At 45.9% G+C, this 13,250-nt stretch overlaps 1 protein-coding gene across 1 annotated transcript in view; it reads right to left on the reverse strand.

Annotated features, from left to right (window-relative positions):
- GRIN3A (glutamate ionotropic receptor NMDA type subunit 3A) overlaps positions 1 to 13,250 on the reverse strand; it is a 104,644-nt gene that overhangs the window by 12,922 nt on the left and 78,472 nt on the right. Inside the window, 1 exon segment of the mRNA XM_082204598.1 lies at positions 9,699 to 9,850. Within this exon segment, the coding sequence (XP_082060724.1) occupies positions 9,699 to 9,850 (152 nt within the window).

Genomic DNA, 13,250 nt, shown 5'->3' on the forward strand with positions numbered 1-13,250 from the left:
AGGGATGATTGGAACTGTAGTCTCAAAACATCTTGAGGAAGTCTAGCCAGGAGACTGGGGAGCATATAGCAAAGGTAAACAAGCCAATCCTAACATTTCCTTAAAAGTATTTACTACTGAGACTAGACAATACATTTACTATACAGTGGTACCTCAGGTTACATACGCTTCAGGTTACAGACTCCACTAACGCAGGAATATTACCTCAGGTAAGAACTTTGCTTCAGGATGAGAACAGAAATCGTGCTCTGGCGGCGCAGCGGCAGCAGGAGGCCCCATTAGCTAAAGTGGTCTTCAGGTTAAGAACAGTTTCAGGTTAAGAACGGACCTCCGGAACGAATTAAGTACTTAACCCGAGGTACCACTGTATGATCACACACACACACACACACACACACATATATATGAATAGTATTGCAGATTCAAGTGGTAACAAGAATAGCACTATCACACAAGTGTGTGTGTTGTGTAACTGTGACTCTTCCATCTTATTTCCTCCTTTGCTAGGCCTCTGGGAACTGGACACACAGCTTTCGCTTGGCAAGTGTAAAGAAGGATGCAGCCTTGAGCTCGACAGATAAACTCAATATCCTGCCTTTAGCCTGCACAGATATCTCAGATGTAAGCGACGGTTATCTAATCTGCAGAAGGATTTTTCAGCTAGGGCTATCTTCTGCTTTAACAGTTCACATCTCCTCTAGTATAAACTTAACATTTTTTTGTTGTTACATGGAATCACAGAATCGTTCAATTGTATTTCCCCCCCAAAAGATATTTATTAAAGTTTTTAAAATATAACAATGAAAATGAAAAATAAAAAGAAACAAAATACAACATAAAAACAGTTAAAAAACAAATAATTTTCCATAACATATCTTCCTTACGCTTATTTCCCCAGACCTCCTCATACCTCCCTTCTTTGTATTCCACTTCAATTTGTTAGTTCAGCAAATCCTTACCATTAAGCTTTTACCCATTTGTAAACCTTTTTTTCATATCTCCTAAAGCATTACAGCTGGAAACCCCTTAGTTTCTATCCAACATCCTTCTAACATTCATTAATTTTACAATATTTCTGTAAATAGTCTTTAAATTTCTTCCAGTCTTCTTTCACCAACTCTTCTCCCTGGTCACGAATTCTGCCAGTCATTTCTGCCAATTCCATGTAGTCGATCACCTTCATCTGCCATTCTTCCAGAGTGGGTAGATCTTGTGTCTTCCAATACTTTGCAATGAGTATTCTTGCTGCTGTTGTAGCATACATAAAAAAAGTTCTGTCCTTCTTTGGCACCAATTGGCCGACAATGCCCAGGAGAAAGGCCTCTGGTTTCTTCAGGAAGGTATATTTAAATACCTTTTTCAGTTCATTGTATATCACTTCCCAGAAAGCCTTAATCTTTGGGCACAGAATCGTTCAATTGTAGTGTTGCAGGGAACCGTGAGGACCATCTAGCCAACCCCCTGTGCTGGAGGAATCTTTTACCCAACGTGAGGCTCAAACACACAACCCTGAGATTAAGAGACTCATGCTCTACTGAGACAGCAAGGCTGGGAGAATATTTGAAGCCACTTCACCTCATGTTCCAGGGCCCATGTTCAATGGCCAAGATCTTCTGTTTTAAAAGGCTCATCACTTAGCAGGAGCGAGAGAATCATAGAATCATAGAATCATAGAATCATAGAGTTGGAAGAGACCACAAGGGCCATCGAGTCCAGCCCCCTGCCAAGCAGGAAACAGCATCACAGCACTCCTGACATATGGTTGTCAAGCCTCTGCTTAAAGACCTCCAAAGAAGGAGACTCCACCACACTCCTTGGCAGCAAATTCCACTGTCGAACAGCTCTTACTGTCAGGAAGTTCTTCCTAATGTTTAGGTGGAATCTTCTTTCTTGTAGGTTGGATCCATTGCTCCGTGTCCGCTTCTCTGGAGCAGCAGAAAACAACCTTTCTCCCTCCTCTATATGACATCCTTTTATATATTTGACCATGGCTATCATATCACCCCTTAACCTCCTCTTCTCCAGGCTAAACATGCCCAGCTCCCTTAGCCGTTCCTCATAAGGCATCGTTTCCAGACCTTTGACCATTTTGGTTGCCCTCCTCTGGACACGTTCCAGTTCGTCAGTGTCCTTGCAAAGTGCTGAGAGCGAGTTGTTGTCAAGCTTCTGCCTGAAACAATGGACAGCCTTGACCAGTATATAATTCTAGGCTAAATGGATCAATGGTGTGACTCAGTAGAAACTCCCAAAAGAGCTAATTTTTTGATGAGCCAATATATTGTGTTGGTACTTTATAAACAGTAGAAGAAAAAACACCATTCATGCTAGTTCAGTTTACAGTGGTACCTCGGGTTACATACGCTTCAGGATACATACGCTTCAGGTTACACACTCCGCTAACCTAGAAATAGTGCTTCAGGTTAAGAACTTTGCTTCAGGATGAGAACAGAAATCGTGCTCTCGGGGCGCGGCGGCAGCAGGAGGCCCCATTAGCTAAAGTGGTGCTTCAGGTTAAGAACAGTTTCAGGTTAAGTATGGACCTCTGGAACAAATTAAGTACTTAACCCGAGGTACCACTGTATTCTCTTTCTGTTGCCCATGCAGAAGGACAAGATTTCGCTTCTGAGATTAGAAAAAAAGTTGTCCAGATAGTTTCCAACTGATGCTTTGTAACTGAAGAGCTCAGCGGGGAGGTGTTTTTTGTCAGGATCCTGACTGGGGAGGGGAGGGGAGGGTGAAGCTTCCCCTACCCCCGGTGTGTTGCTGCCCTGATGAAAATTGGTATTAAGTTTTTTTAAAACCCTGATATAGTTGTTAACAAAGCATTTCGCAGCACATGTAGTTTGATGATCTATGGCAGAGGTGTCTAATCTGTGGTCCTCCAGGACTTGTTGGGACTACAACTCCCATCATCCCTGATTTTTAACCAGGCTGGCTGGAACTCCAGCATCATCTTGGAGCCACCTCTGCTGTACAGACCAAAAGGATGCTGAAATCTTCCAGAATCAAAGATCACAATTCATGTAATTATGGTTACATTTAAAAAATACACAGAGGGCTGCAAAGCATGATTCCTAAGCAAGCAAGCAAGCAAAATGCATGCAGTCCTTTACTTAAATTTAGAAACACAAAGATTGCTTTTCAGCATTCCTAATAGGCAATTTTGTGCAATGCCTCAAAGGCTCAACTAGATGTCTCTCTTCCAGTATGGATTAATTTCGGCTTTTGAGTGTCATTACACATTTACTCCATTGTGGTTTAACTTTTAATTCAGTAGGAGGCTTCTAAATAAATGTCATTACATTTTTTTTCACTGCAGGAGTTGCCAAGAAGTGTTGTCTCTCCCCCATTTAAACAACAACAACTTGACAGACTTTTCTTTCTGACCTTTTAGCTCCTTACCGGGGAGAAAAAGGAAGAAGAAAGTTATATCCTTTTTGCATTTCTCAGGCCAGCTTTTTCCTGGCAAAGGTACTGTTTCCTCTGTAAGTACCTTGATGCTAATGGACGGCAATTGCCTGTTGTTCCTTTTAATACAATTTCATCCAAGAGGACAATATTCCAGAATATGTAAAGGACCAAGAGGTCAGAGATTATAGAGTGTGCTGGGTGCAGGTGTGCTGCCTTGAAAACTGGCATCCCCCCAATAACATTTTATTTTGGATGACACTGTTGTTGGAGAATGTGGAGTGCATCTCGCTTTCAAGAAACATCTCGAGATCAGCAGGTTGTCGGCATTAACTTGCTCTGCTTAAAGCCTACTGATTTCTACATGGCTGCTGCCATGAGTGCTGGAGGGAAGACTGCTCACTGCTGCAAGGCCCATTTCTACCTGGCCTAGGGGGCAGGGCCCACACTTACCCTGAACAGCTAAAAGAGGCTCCTGGGAGGCCACTCAGACATTGCCGGAACAACTCTTGGGTTGGGGCAACTGGCTAAAATGCTTAAAACGGTTCTAATTTTGGTTCCTCTGTTTCATTTTTGTTGGGTTGGTGTTGGTTAGCTATTTAGTTGGGGTTGGTAGTTACTTTAATTTGGGTATAACTGTAAATTGTTTACTATTATTATTATTGTTATTGATATTTATTGATTTATTGGTTTGTTTGTTGCTTGTATAGGATATCTTGTTTTTTAATGTTTGATGTTTTGTTGTGTTTTATATGTTGTAAGCCGGCCAGAGTTTCTGGGGAAACCCAGCCAGATGGGCAAGATATAAAATAATAATAATAATAATAATAATAATAATAATAATTTATTATTACCCCATCTATTTTTCTGTGCTCTACAACATCCAGAGCTGGGGAACCACTGGCTCTCTAAATGTTGTTGGGTTCCAACTCCCATATAATCCAGCCAGCATAACTGCTAGTCAGGGATGTATTGGGGCATGGGCAAAGTGCCCATTCAACATGCCAGCGGAGTGTGGCAATGGAACAGAAAAACACCAGACAGTTCCAGGTAGAGTCAGTCCCTTTACTGATAATATAATGCAGCCTCACAGATTATAGGTTGCATGCAGTTGTAATATACAGTGCTTCCAGCAGTACGCAGGCTGGATCTAGACACATCCAAAAAATGTTTCAGAAAAAAGTATTGTAAACCTCATCATGGGAAATCACATTGCTGAAAGACAGAACATCACAGCGCCACCTTGTGTCATGGCATTATAACGCATTTAAAATGCCTTTTCTTTTTCCAGTCTCATTGCAGTGTTCCAAGACAGACTAGGCTCTGACCAAGGCAGTGGTAGAACATATGCCCGCACTGCCCAGGGCAGGCGCACTCCCGAGGGGTGCAAGGCACAGAGAGTGCCCTCCCAAGCGTGGGATAGCTACTCAGGTGTATGGAGCAGTGCACATGCCCTGCAGCGAGGGGTGAAGCGAGCCACAGATGGCGTACATTTGGCATGCAGCCCGCCCACAACTTCCAAGCCTCCCCCAGCTGTGAAAACAAAGGGGGAAGGGTAGAATGCTGCTGGCAAAGTGGTGCAGCTCTTCTGTTCCACCGGCGACTTGGGGTTGGCTTGTGAGTCGCGGGCAGGCGGTGTTTCCAAATGTCACCCCCCCTCAGCGAAAGCACCCGGGGCAGACCGCTCCCCCCACCCCTTCCTCTGCCCCTGGGCCAAGGGCAAGGGTCAAGAGCAAATTTGCTTCAAACACAAGTGCATTTAAACTTTAGATTGTGCTGACTCGCTCTCAGATGCTTGCTTAACCAATTGCTGGTGCAGGACAAACACACTCAAAAATCAACCAAAACACCTAACTCAACCCTTTCTTGTCCTTTCTCTCTGCATGCGTCAACCCATATACATTAAACAGATGATAGGAGTTGGAGTGCAGCACCCTCTGCGGGGCCACAGGTTCCCCTCTCTTGCAACATACAATCCAGTTTTGCAAGTTCACAAGCTGCGTATCTCTCAGCCTTAGAGATGAATCCTGAAGTTCCCTTCTCTCTTAAGGTGCCATTCCATCCAAAGGCAGCAGCGATTGTTCTCATGGTTCTCGCCACACACCACCATAATCCCCAAACTGTAAAATTGCTACGTTTGTATTAGCAGAGGGCATTATTTTCCTGGTGTTTTTCACCCCTTCTCTTTCACCCCACTGTCCCTTCCATTAACAGCACTAGTTACAGTGATTTGTCCTACTTTTCGCCATGCTGAAGCACAATTATTCACTTTAGCATATGGCTTTGGATTAATGGAAGCAGCTACGTTTTGCCATGGTAACTAATATGGCTGTAGCTCAGCAGCAGAGTGCACAGACGGCAAGCGAGAGGTCTCATGTTCAACGTGACATCTCCAAGTAGGTCTGGAAAGGCTCCAGCCAAAACTCTGGAGAGCCACCGCCACTCAGCATTGCCAGTGAGCTGACTTTGCACAGACCTGATGACTACTGGGCTGTGATAACGCAGAGGTGGGATTTTCCATTGCATTATGGAACTCATTCCCTGAAATATGAGAGGCCCCAGCTTTTGAAGACGGAAGAAGTGCCTATTCACCTAGACCAGTGTTTCCCAAACTTGGGTCTCCAGCTGTTTTTGGACTACAGTTCCCATTATCCCGGACCACTGGTCCTGATAGCTAAGGATGATGGGAGTTGCAGTCCAAAAACAGCTAGAGAGACCTAAGTTTCAGAAACACTGACCTAGAAATTTCTAAGGTTTCTCATCCCGAATCGCCTGTTTTCAATTGCTCTACAGTGGTACCTCGGGTTAAGAACTTACCGGTAATTCATTCTGGAGGTCAGTTCTTAACCTGAAACTGTTCTTAACCTGAGGTACCACTTTAGCTAATGGGGCCTCCCGCTGCCGCCGCATGATTTCTGTTCTCATCTGGAAGCAAAGTTCTTAACCTGAGGTACAATTTCTGGGTTAGCAGAGTCTGTAACCTGAAGCGTCTGTAACCCGAGGTACCACTGTATTGTCTTAATGCTGCCACTTTAATGTGCATCTTAATAGTGGATGCTTATATTTCAATGTTTGCACAACTTCTTATACTTTGTCGACCATGTGGCTGCTTTGCTTACACAAACCCCACAGCAGCATGCGTTCACAGCCACTGAAAAGTGTCACCCAGACCACTGTGTGGCTGCATGTTGAAAAGAATCAGTAAATCTTTGGCATTTGACTGGCTTACATTGGTCCTCTGTATTCATCCTGCTGCAGCTTCCAAAACCACCTGGGTGTGTCAGGGATTGGCTGGATGAGGAGAAGCGGTGGAAGCTGCCCAACCGAGAGCCCCCTCAGGGAAAGCACAGAGGGAGAGAATTTGGATCCTGGCTCCTGGTGGTGAGAAACTGGCCACACCCCAGAGGAGGGGAGGTAATGGAGGCTGAAAGCTTGAAGGATGACAAAGAGGAAACAGGTAGGTGCCCCAGTACAGGACAGGGACAGGAATCAGACTTGGCAGCTCCACCACAGAGCCACCTGGACAGATTCTGTGCTGACAGCCTGCAAGTCCCTGCTCCCCACCCCGCTCCCAGAACAAGGCGTCTATTGCATGTTACTGAGCAGAGAGCCAAGCAGAAACAAAGAGGGTCCCTTGGGGCTCACCATCGACAGAGGGAAGGGCCTGACACAGAGGGCTAAGGAGTGAAGGGGGAGCTACAAGCCAGTCCAGGCAACTGCTTCATTAAGACAGGAGCAACCCTTAGAAGTCTCCTTGTGTTCTCTGTTCTGCTTCCTTTATAAATAAACTAACTCTAAGTTAGCCGGTGTTTCACTGACTTTCTCTGATCTGCAAATGACCTGTTCTCCTTGTCGGCTCCCTGACAATGGGTCAATTCATCGTACATCATACAGTGGTATCTCAGTTTAAGAACAGTCCTGTTTATGAACTATTCAGTTTACAAACTGAAGTAGTGTCCCGGTTTGCGAACTTTACCTCAGTCTAAGAATGGAAGCCGAACAGTGGAAGGGCACCAGCAGCAGGAGGCCTCATTCGGGAAAGTGCGCCTCGGTTTAAGAACAGTTTTGGTTTAAGAATGGATTAAGTTTGTAAACCGAGGTACTACTGTATTAGCATTTTACCAAAGTGCTGCTCAGAGGCTTGTCGTATTCTCTCTCCACCACTTCTAATAGTTATTGTTATTCAGACCTCCAAACACCTCTATTCACTCTGTTTTGCTCCCTTGACACCTTTTAACCCCCCCCTGCAATTTCTGTATTTTTTGTTTTGTTTTATTCTTTAATTCTCAAGAAGCACACATGGTTTGCTTTTCGCCCAGGGCAAAGAGAGCAATTGCTGCCCATTTCTGGTCAGTACTTAGAGGGAGCCACCGTCGAACCTTGGTGCATCGAGGTTTGGGATTTAGCAATACTGGAAAAGCTGATTCAAGAAGGCCTGATTGCTTAAGGGGCAAATTCAACATGACAAGGTTTCACAACACACGGTTTTCTTTTATTAAATTTCCAACAGGACACAAGGAGTTCAGAAAAAGTTCCTTTGCAGTACACATTTCTGTGGAGCGGGTAATGGACATGTATTGTTGCTCTGGTGGATACCTTGACAGGTTAACAGAACATCTATACAAGAAGCATTTGGCCTGGGGTAAAAGCCAGGAGAAATATAATTGTTAGATGGTTGCGTCTCTCCCCACTTTACTTTGTATTATTTTATTTCCTTCTAAGGAAAAGGAAAAACTTTTTTTAAAAGAAAGAAACACACCACATGATCACATTGCAGCCGCCTTTGCATGCTAATCCCACACACTTCTTGGAATAACTCTGCAAACAGCACTCTTTACATCAACCAGAGGCTTAAGAAGCCACTCAGGCACCTGGGGCGGTGTGCCCAGGGGTGGGTTGAGCTGCCCATAGGGGCAGGGTGAGGGCGGGGTGAGCCGCCCATAGGGGTGGGGTGCACCGTGGGGTCTCTGGAGTCTGCCTGCCTCCTCCCACTCAGCTGCCCTACTATTGGGGGGGGGGGAAAGCAGTGGGCGGACTGTTTGGGCAGCATGGAGCCTGCGCATGTCCAAGTCACAGCGTCTCTGTCAGGATTCACAGAATGCTGTGTGAGATAGTAAGTCTGCAGTCTTGAGTTTGCTAGCTGATGCAACTGGCCGATGCAACCAGCCTGCAATACTTTCTATGGAAGTGCTGGGTGAAAATGACTCAGCAGTAATGTACTGACAGTTGATTGGCTGCCCTCGGTTTAAAAGGGAAACCTGTCCAGTGGTAAAGGTGTGGTGTAGAGGAGTGTGGTCAGAGAGAGAGAGAGAGTTAGATGTCTTCTTATTTGCCTTAAGCTGCAGCCAGGTACTCTGTTTGACTGTATGAACTGCTCGTGTATTATAGCCAGTGGCGTAGCGTGGGAGGTGCCAGGGGTGCCGGCCGCACCGGGCGCAACATTTGGGGGGGGGCGCGTTTGGCCGGCCCCCCTCGAGGAAGCGGGAACCTCTCCAAGGCACAGCGTGCCGTCGGTGGAGGAAAAGAGCCGCGCAGCAGCAGCAGCAAAGCCGGGAGGAGGAGGAGGTGGAGCGAGCCTGCTAATTGCTTGCTGGGAATCAAGCGGAAGGCTGCTCTGAAGCCTGGCGGCGGGAGGAGGTCTCTCCGCCCCACCGCCAGCCTTTGGAAGGCTCCTCCGAAGCCTGGCGGTGGGGTGGAGAGACCTCCTCCCGCCGCCAGCCTTCGGGTGGCTGTCCTGAAGACTTGTGGTGGGAGCAGTGGCGTAGCGTGGGGGGTGCAGGGGGGGCCTGCCGCACCTGGCGCAACATCTGGGGGCGCGCGGAAGAGACTCGAGTGCTAAAATCCACGGGTTAGGGGGCGCAAATTACTTGCCTTGCCCCGGGTGCTGAGAACCCATGCGACGCCACTGATTATAGCCTGTAGATATTTGTATGTATAGATCACAATAATTACACTGCACTGAAGAACCTGGAACTCTGAGCATTTCTGCTAAAGTGCTGCGGAGAATTCGCAACAGTCTCTCCTAGGAGAGACATGTGGCTTGGGCATGTTGCAGGCCCCGCGGTGAGTGCCGTCTGGCATTTTGTCACCCCCTTCAGCGGTGACACCTGGGGCGGAACACACCCACCACACACCCCTTCCTCCACCCCTGACATCAACACCAATAATCTTTAAATCCCCCCCTTGCTGTACGCCATGTACTGAGTATGTGTGCGTACATGTAAGTAAGCATCTGAGCAGAGAGAAAAACGAGGATGCTGTCGGTTGGGTAACTATGAAACGTCTCTTACCTCTGTCACAGCAAAGCTTCTTTTCCCACACGGTACAACCTTGTACCACTTGTCATGCAAGACATCCATGAAGCCGTGGGACTTATACTGGCTTATCAGTTCAGAAATATTTGAGGTTAGTGGAGAGTTTGGAGGAAGGCCAATACCATACCCTGTGGAAAGACAAAACGCAGTGCAATTAGAGAGGCACAAACTTGGAAGACAACTCACGAGGTCACCCTTGTCCATTGTTTTGCCATGATGACCAAAATAATAATACCCACATTTTCCTGAGTACCCGTCAGCTTGCTTACATATTCCATGAACAGTGGATGTTGCCAGCTGGATGTCCAAACTGAATTAGGATTAATCCAATTTAAAATTCAGTGTCTATCCAAGGGTCTCCTGAGAACCATTGACTGGCTGCACAGCTGAATGTGGGTTGCTGTTTTTCTTATAACGAAGCAAAGGTTCCTCTCCCTCCCCCAGATCATTAATTAAGGCTTTATTTGTCTATTAGTATCTTCATTTTGGCAATAAAAGTCCAATAACAGATGCTGGTTAGCCAATCATCATACCTTCAAAATGTCAACAAATTTGCTTCCCCCAGTTTCTCAAACCAGCTGTGGGTGGAGGGGGGAAAGTATAGCTTATTTGTCCTTCCTGATCCACTCCAAACAGATAATATGCAAGGGATATTAACCCTAACCTACCTTGTAGAAAGAAGGTAAAGTACCCCCCCCCCGGTTCCACGGAATAAAGTGTTCAAATATAAATGTTAACAAATATATGCATATGTATTTACTCAGTTCCCTGGAAAGCCATAACAACAACAACAACAACAACAACAACAACAACAACAACAACAATTTATTATTTATACCCCGCCCATCTGGCGGGTTTCCCCAGCCACTCTGGGCGGCTTCCAATAAAACACTAAAATACAATAAACTATTAAACATTAAAAGCTTCCCTAAACATGTGGTGCTTGGGATATAGTTTCGCGACTGGCGAACAATCAACAAAATTCTATACCTCCCCCATCGTGGACTGGTTCTAAACACACTATAATTCTATTATGCGAAATAGGTCGCTTGTAGATGAAATGTCTCCACTATTGTATGAGGGATTTCCACCCTCATTTGCTTTGTTCAGTTTTGTTGTTCCTTGTCAACTGGCCAAAATCAAGGATCTCTCTGTGAGCCACAAGAATAAGTGATAGCTATTGGCAAATGTGGAGGCTTTTCAAGGTCACATAAGTAATAATGAGGTAACCCAAATGGGGAGCTCATCAGAACCGCAAGATTGAAGCTATTTCCACCAGAGCAGTCACAATCTCCTCTAGTACTACTTCAGATTGTGTTGTGATTTGCAGACAATACATCTGTTATTGTGCACAAATGTGAATGTGTGTGTGTGTGCATGTACACCCACACACCATGTGGATTCTTTGTCCCCCATCCCCCCCGTGTATACACATAAGTTCATTTGTCGCTTCATCTACTGACAAGCTGGATACAGACAAGGAAAATGCTGTCATAATGACTGATGGGGGTGTTTGCAGAGGGTTCGTATAATGCAGAGGTGGCCAACTCCCAAGAGACTGCGATCTACTCACAGAGTTAAAAGCTGACAGTGATCAACCCCATTTTGGGGGGTTCAGGTCAACGTTGTTGAGCTTTTTTTTAGGGGAGCCAAGGTTCTTGAGCTTCTTGGGGGAGAGATAGTGATCTACCACTGATCTACCACAGATGTCCGGTGATCTACCTGTACATCACGATCTACCTGTTGGACGTGTCTGGTATAATGCATAGCAAACCTCTTGTTCCTTTGCATCTAGAGACATTTTGAACCTCGGGTCCCAGTCAGCGTGGGTTGGGTTCCCTCCATTCCACCACAGCCCCAAAGCATAGCACTTTACTTTTCCCTCAGATGGAAATGATAACTGTTTACATATCTTGGAACAGAGGCAACGGCTTGCGCCAATGATTGGGGCAGCGTTGCATGTGTGACTTGCGACATCGTATCACAATGGTTGGGAGGAGGCAGGAGCACAGCTGAACTCAGTGCCAGAAGCTCCTCTTCTCTGGTGCTCAGCCTCCTCCTCTTGCCATTGGGGGGTCGCCTCCCCACCAAAATATATTGGGGGGCAATTGAGCCCAGCACTTAGGAGATAGCACCCTTGTCTTGCAGAAGGTAATGGGGAGTACTTGGAATGGAAGCTTGACCAGCTCTTTCTCTCACCAGAAACCAGCCATTGTGAATCATGGCTGCTTCCATCCTCTCAGCCCCAATGCGGATTCTATTCCTTGGTCACACTAAAGTGCGACAGAGTGCTGGGAACTACTGCAATGCACTCTACGTGGGACTACCTTTGAAGGTGACCTGGAAACTACAACTAATCCAGAATGCGGCAGCTAGACTAGTGACTGGGAGTGGCCACCAAGACCACATAACACCGGTCCTGAAAAACCTACATTGGCCCCCAGTACATTTCCAGGCACAATTCAAAGTGTGGGTGCTGACCTTTAAAGCCCTAAATGGCCTCGGCTCAGTATACTTTGTTGTAAACAAAAATCTGCCCTTTTCCCCCTTATGGGGTATCCAAGAGCCCATATAGAGTCTTTACGTAGGTTCTCTATTGGTAGGAGAAAATAACAGAGGCCAACCAGAGAGTACTGAGAAGCAAAGCAGCTAGTAAGCCTGATCTTTACTGATCTGTTGCAACAGGGTCCTCACTCACCACACGCTGGAGGGAGGAGGAACCCAGAACAATGGTGCGCAAGGCAAAGGAGCGTCTCCACTCCTAACATTCAGCTTGGACACTGAGGTCCAGTTCCGAGGGCCTTCTGTCGGTTCCCTCACTGTGAGAAGTGAGGTTATAGGGAACCAGGCAGAGGGCCTTCTTGGTAGTGGCGCCCACCCTGTGGAACGCCCTCCCATCAGATGTCAAGGAAATAAGCAACTATCTGACTTTTAGAAGACAGCTGAAGGCAGCCCTGTTTAGGGAAGTTTTTAATATCTGGTGTTTTATTGTATTTTTAATATTTTGTTGGAAGCTGCCCAGAGTGGCTGGGGTATAAATAAATTATTATTATTATTATTATTATTATTATTATTATTGGAAAGTGGGGCAGAATATTGGAAACTATTTCTAGTCAGGTGTAGATCTCTTTGCATGTATGTATGTGGAGGGGGATGCTTGTGGTTTGCATTGTCATAAACTGGATGTACAATAACTATGCTACATTGCTTCCCACTAACTATGCATGTGAGTCCTGCATTCAAATGCCAACCTGTAGCTTCAGAGATCCTTTGTATGGAGGGGTGGGGGAGGAAATTGGGCTGGCTGGGGTCAATGAGAGTTGTAACCCCAAAACAATGCAGGGTACCAGATTGATGAAGGGTGGTACTGATAAGCATAGGGGTATGTTTATGTGTGTGTCTGGTAAGAAATAAAAAAAGTACATGTATTTTGCGTGCCACAGTTAGTTCCCTGTCGCAACACCTCTAAGTGCACAGAGAGAAGCAGCAGGTTCAGACTAGTAAAACAGAAGAAGCAAAAAGCTTTTA

Source organism: Podarcis vaucheri, assembly GCF_965113315.1.
Source record: "Podarcis vaucheri genome assembly, chromosome: 17".
NCBI lineage: Eukaryota > Metazoa > Chordata > Lepidosauria > Squamata > Lacertidae > Podarcis > Podarcis vaucheri.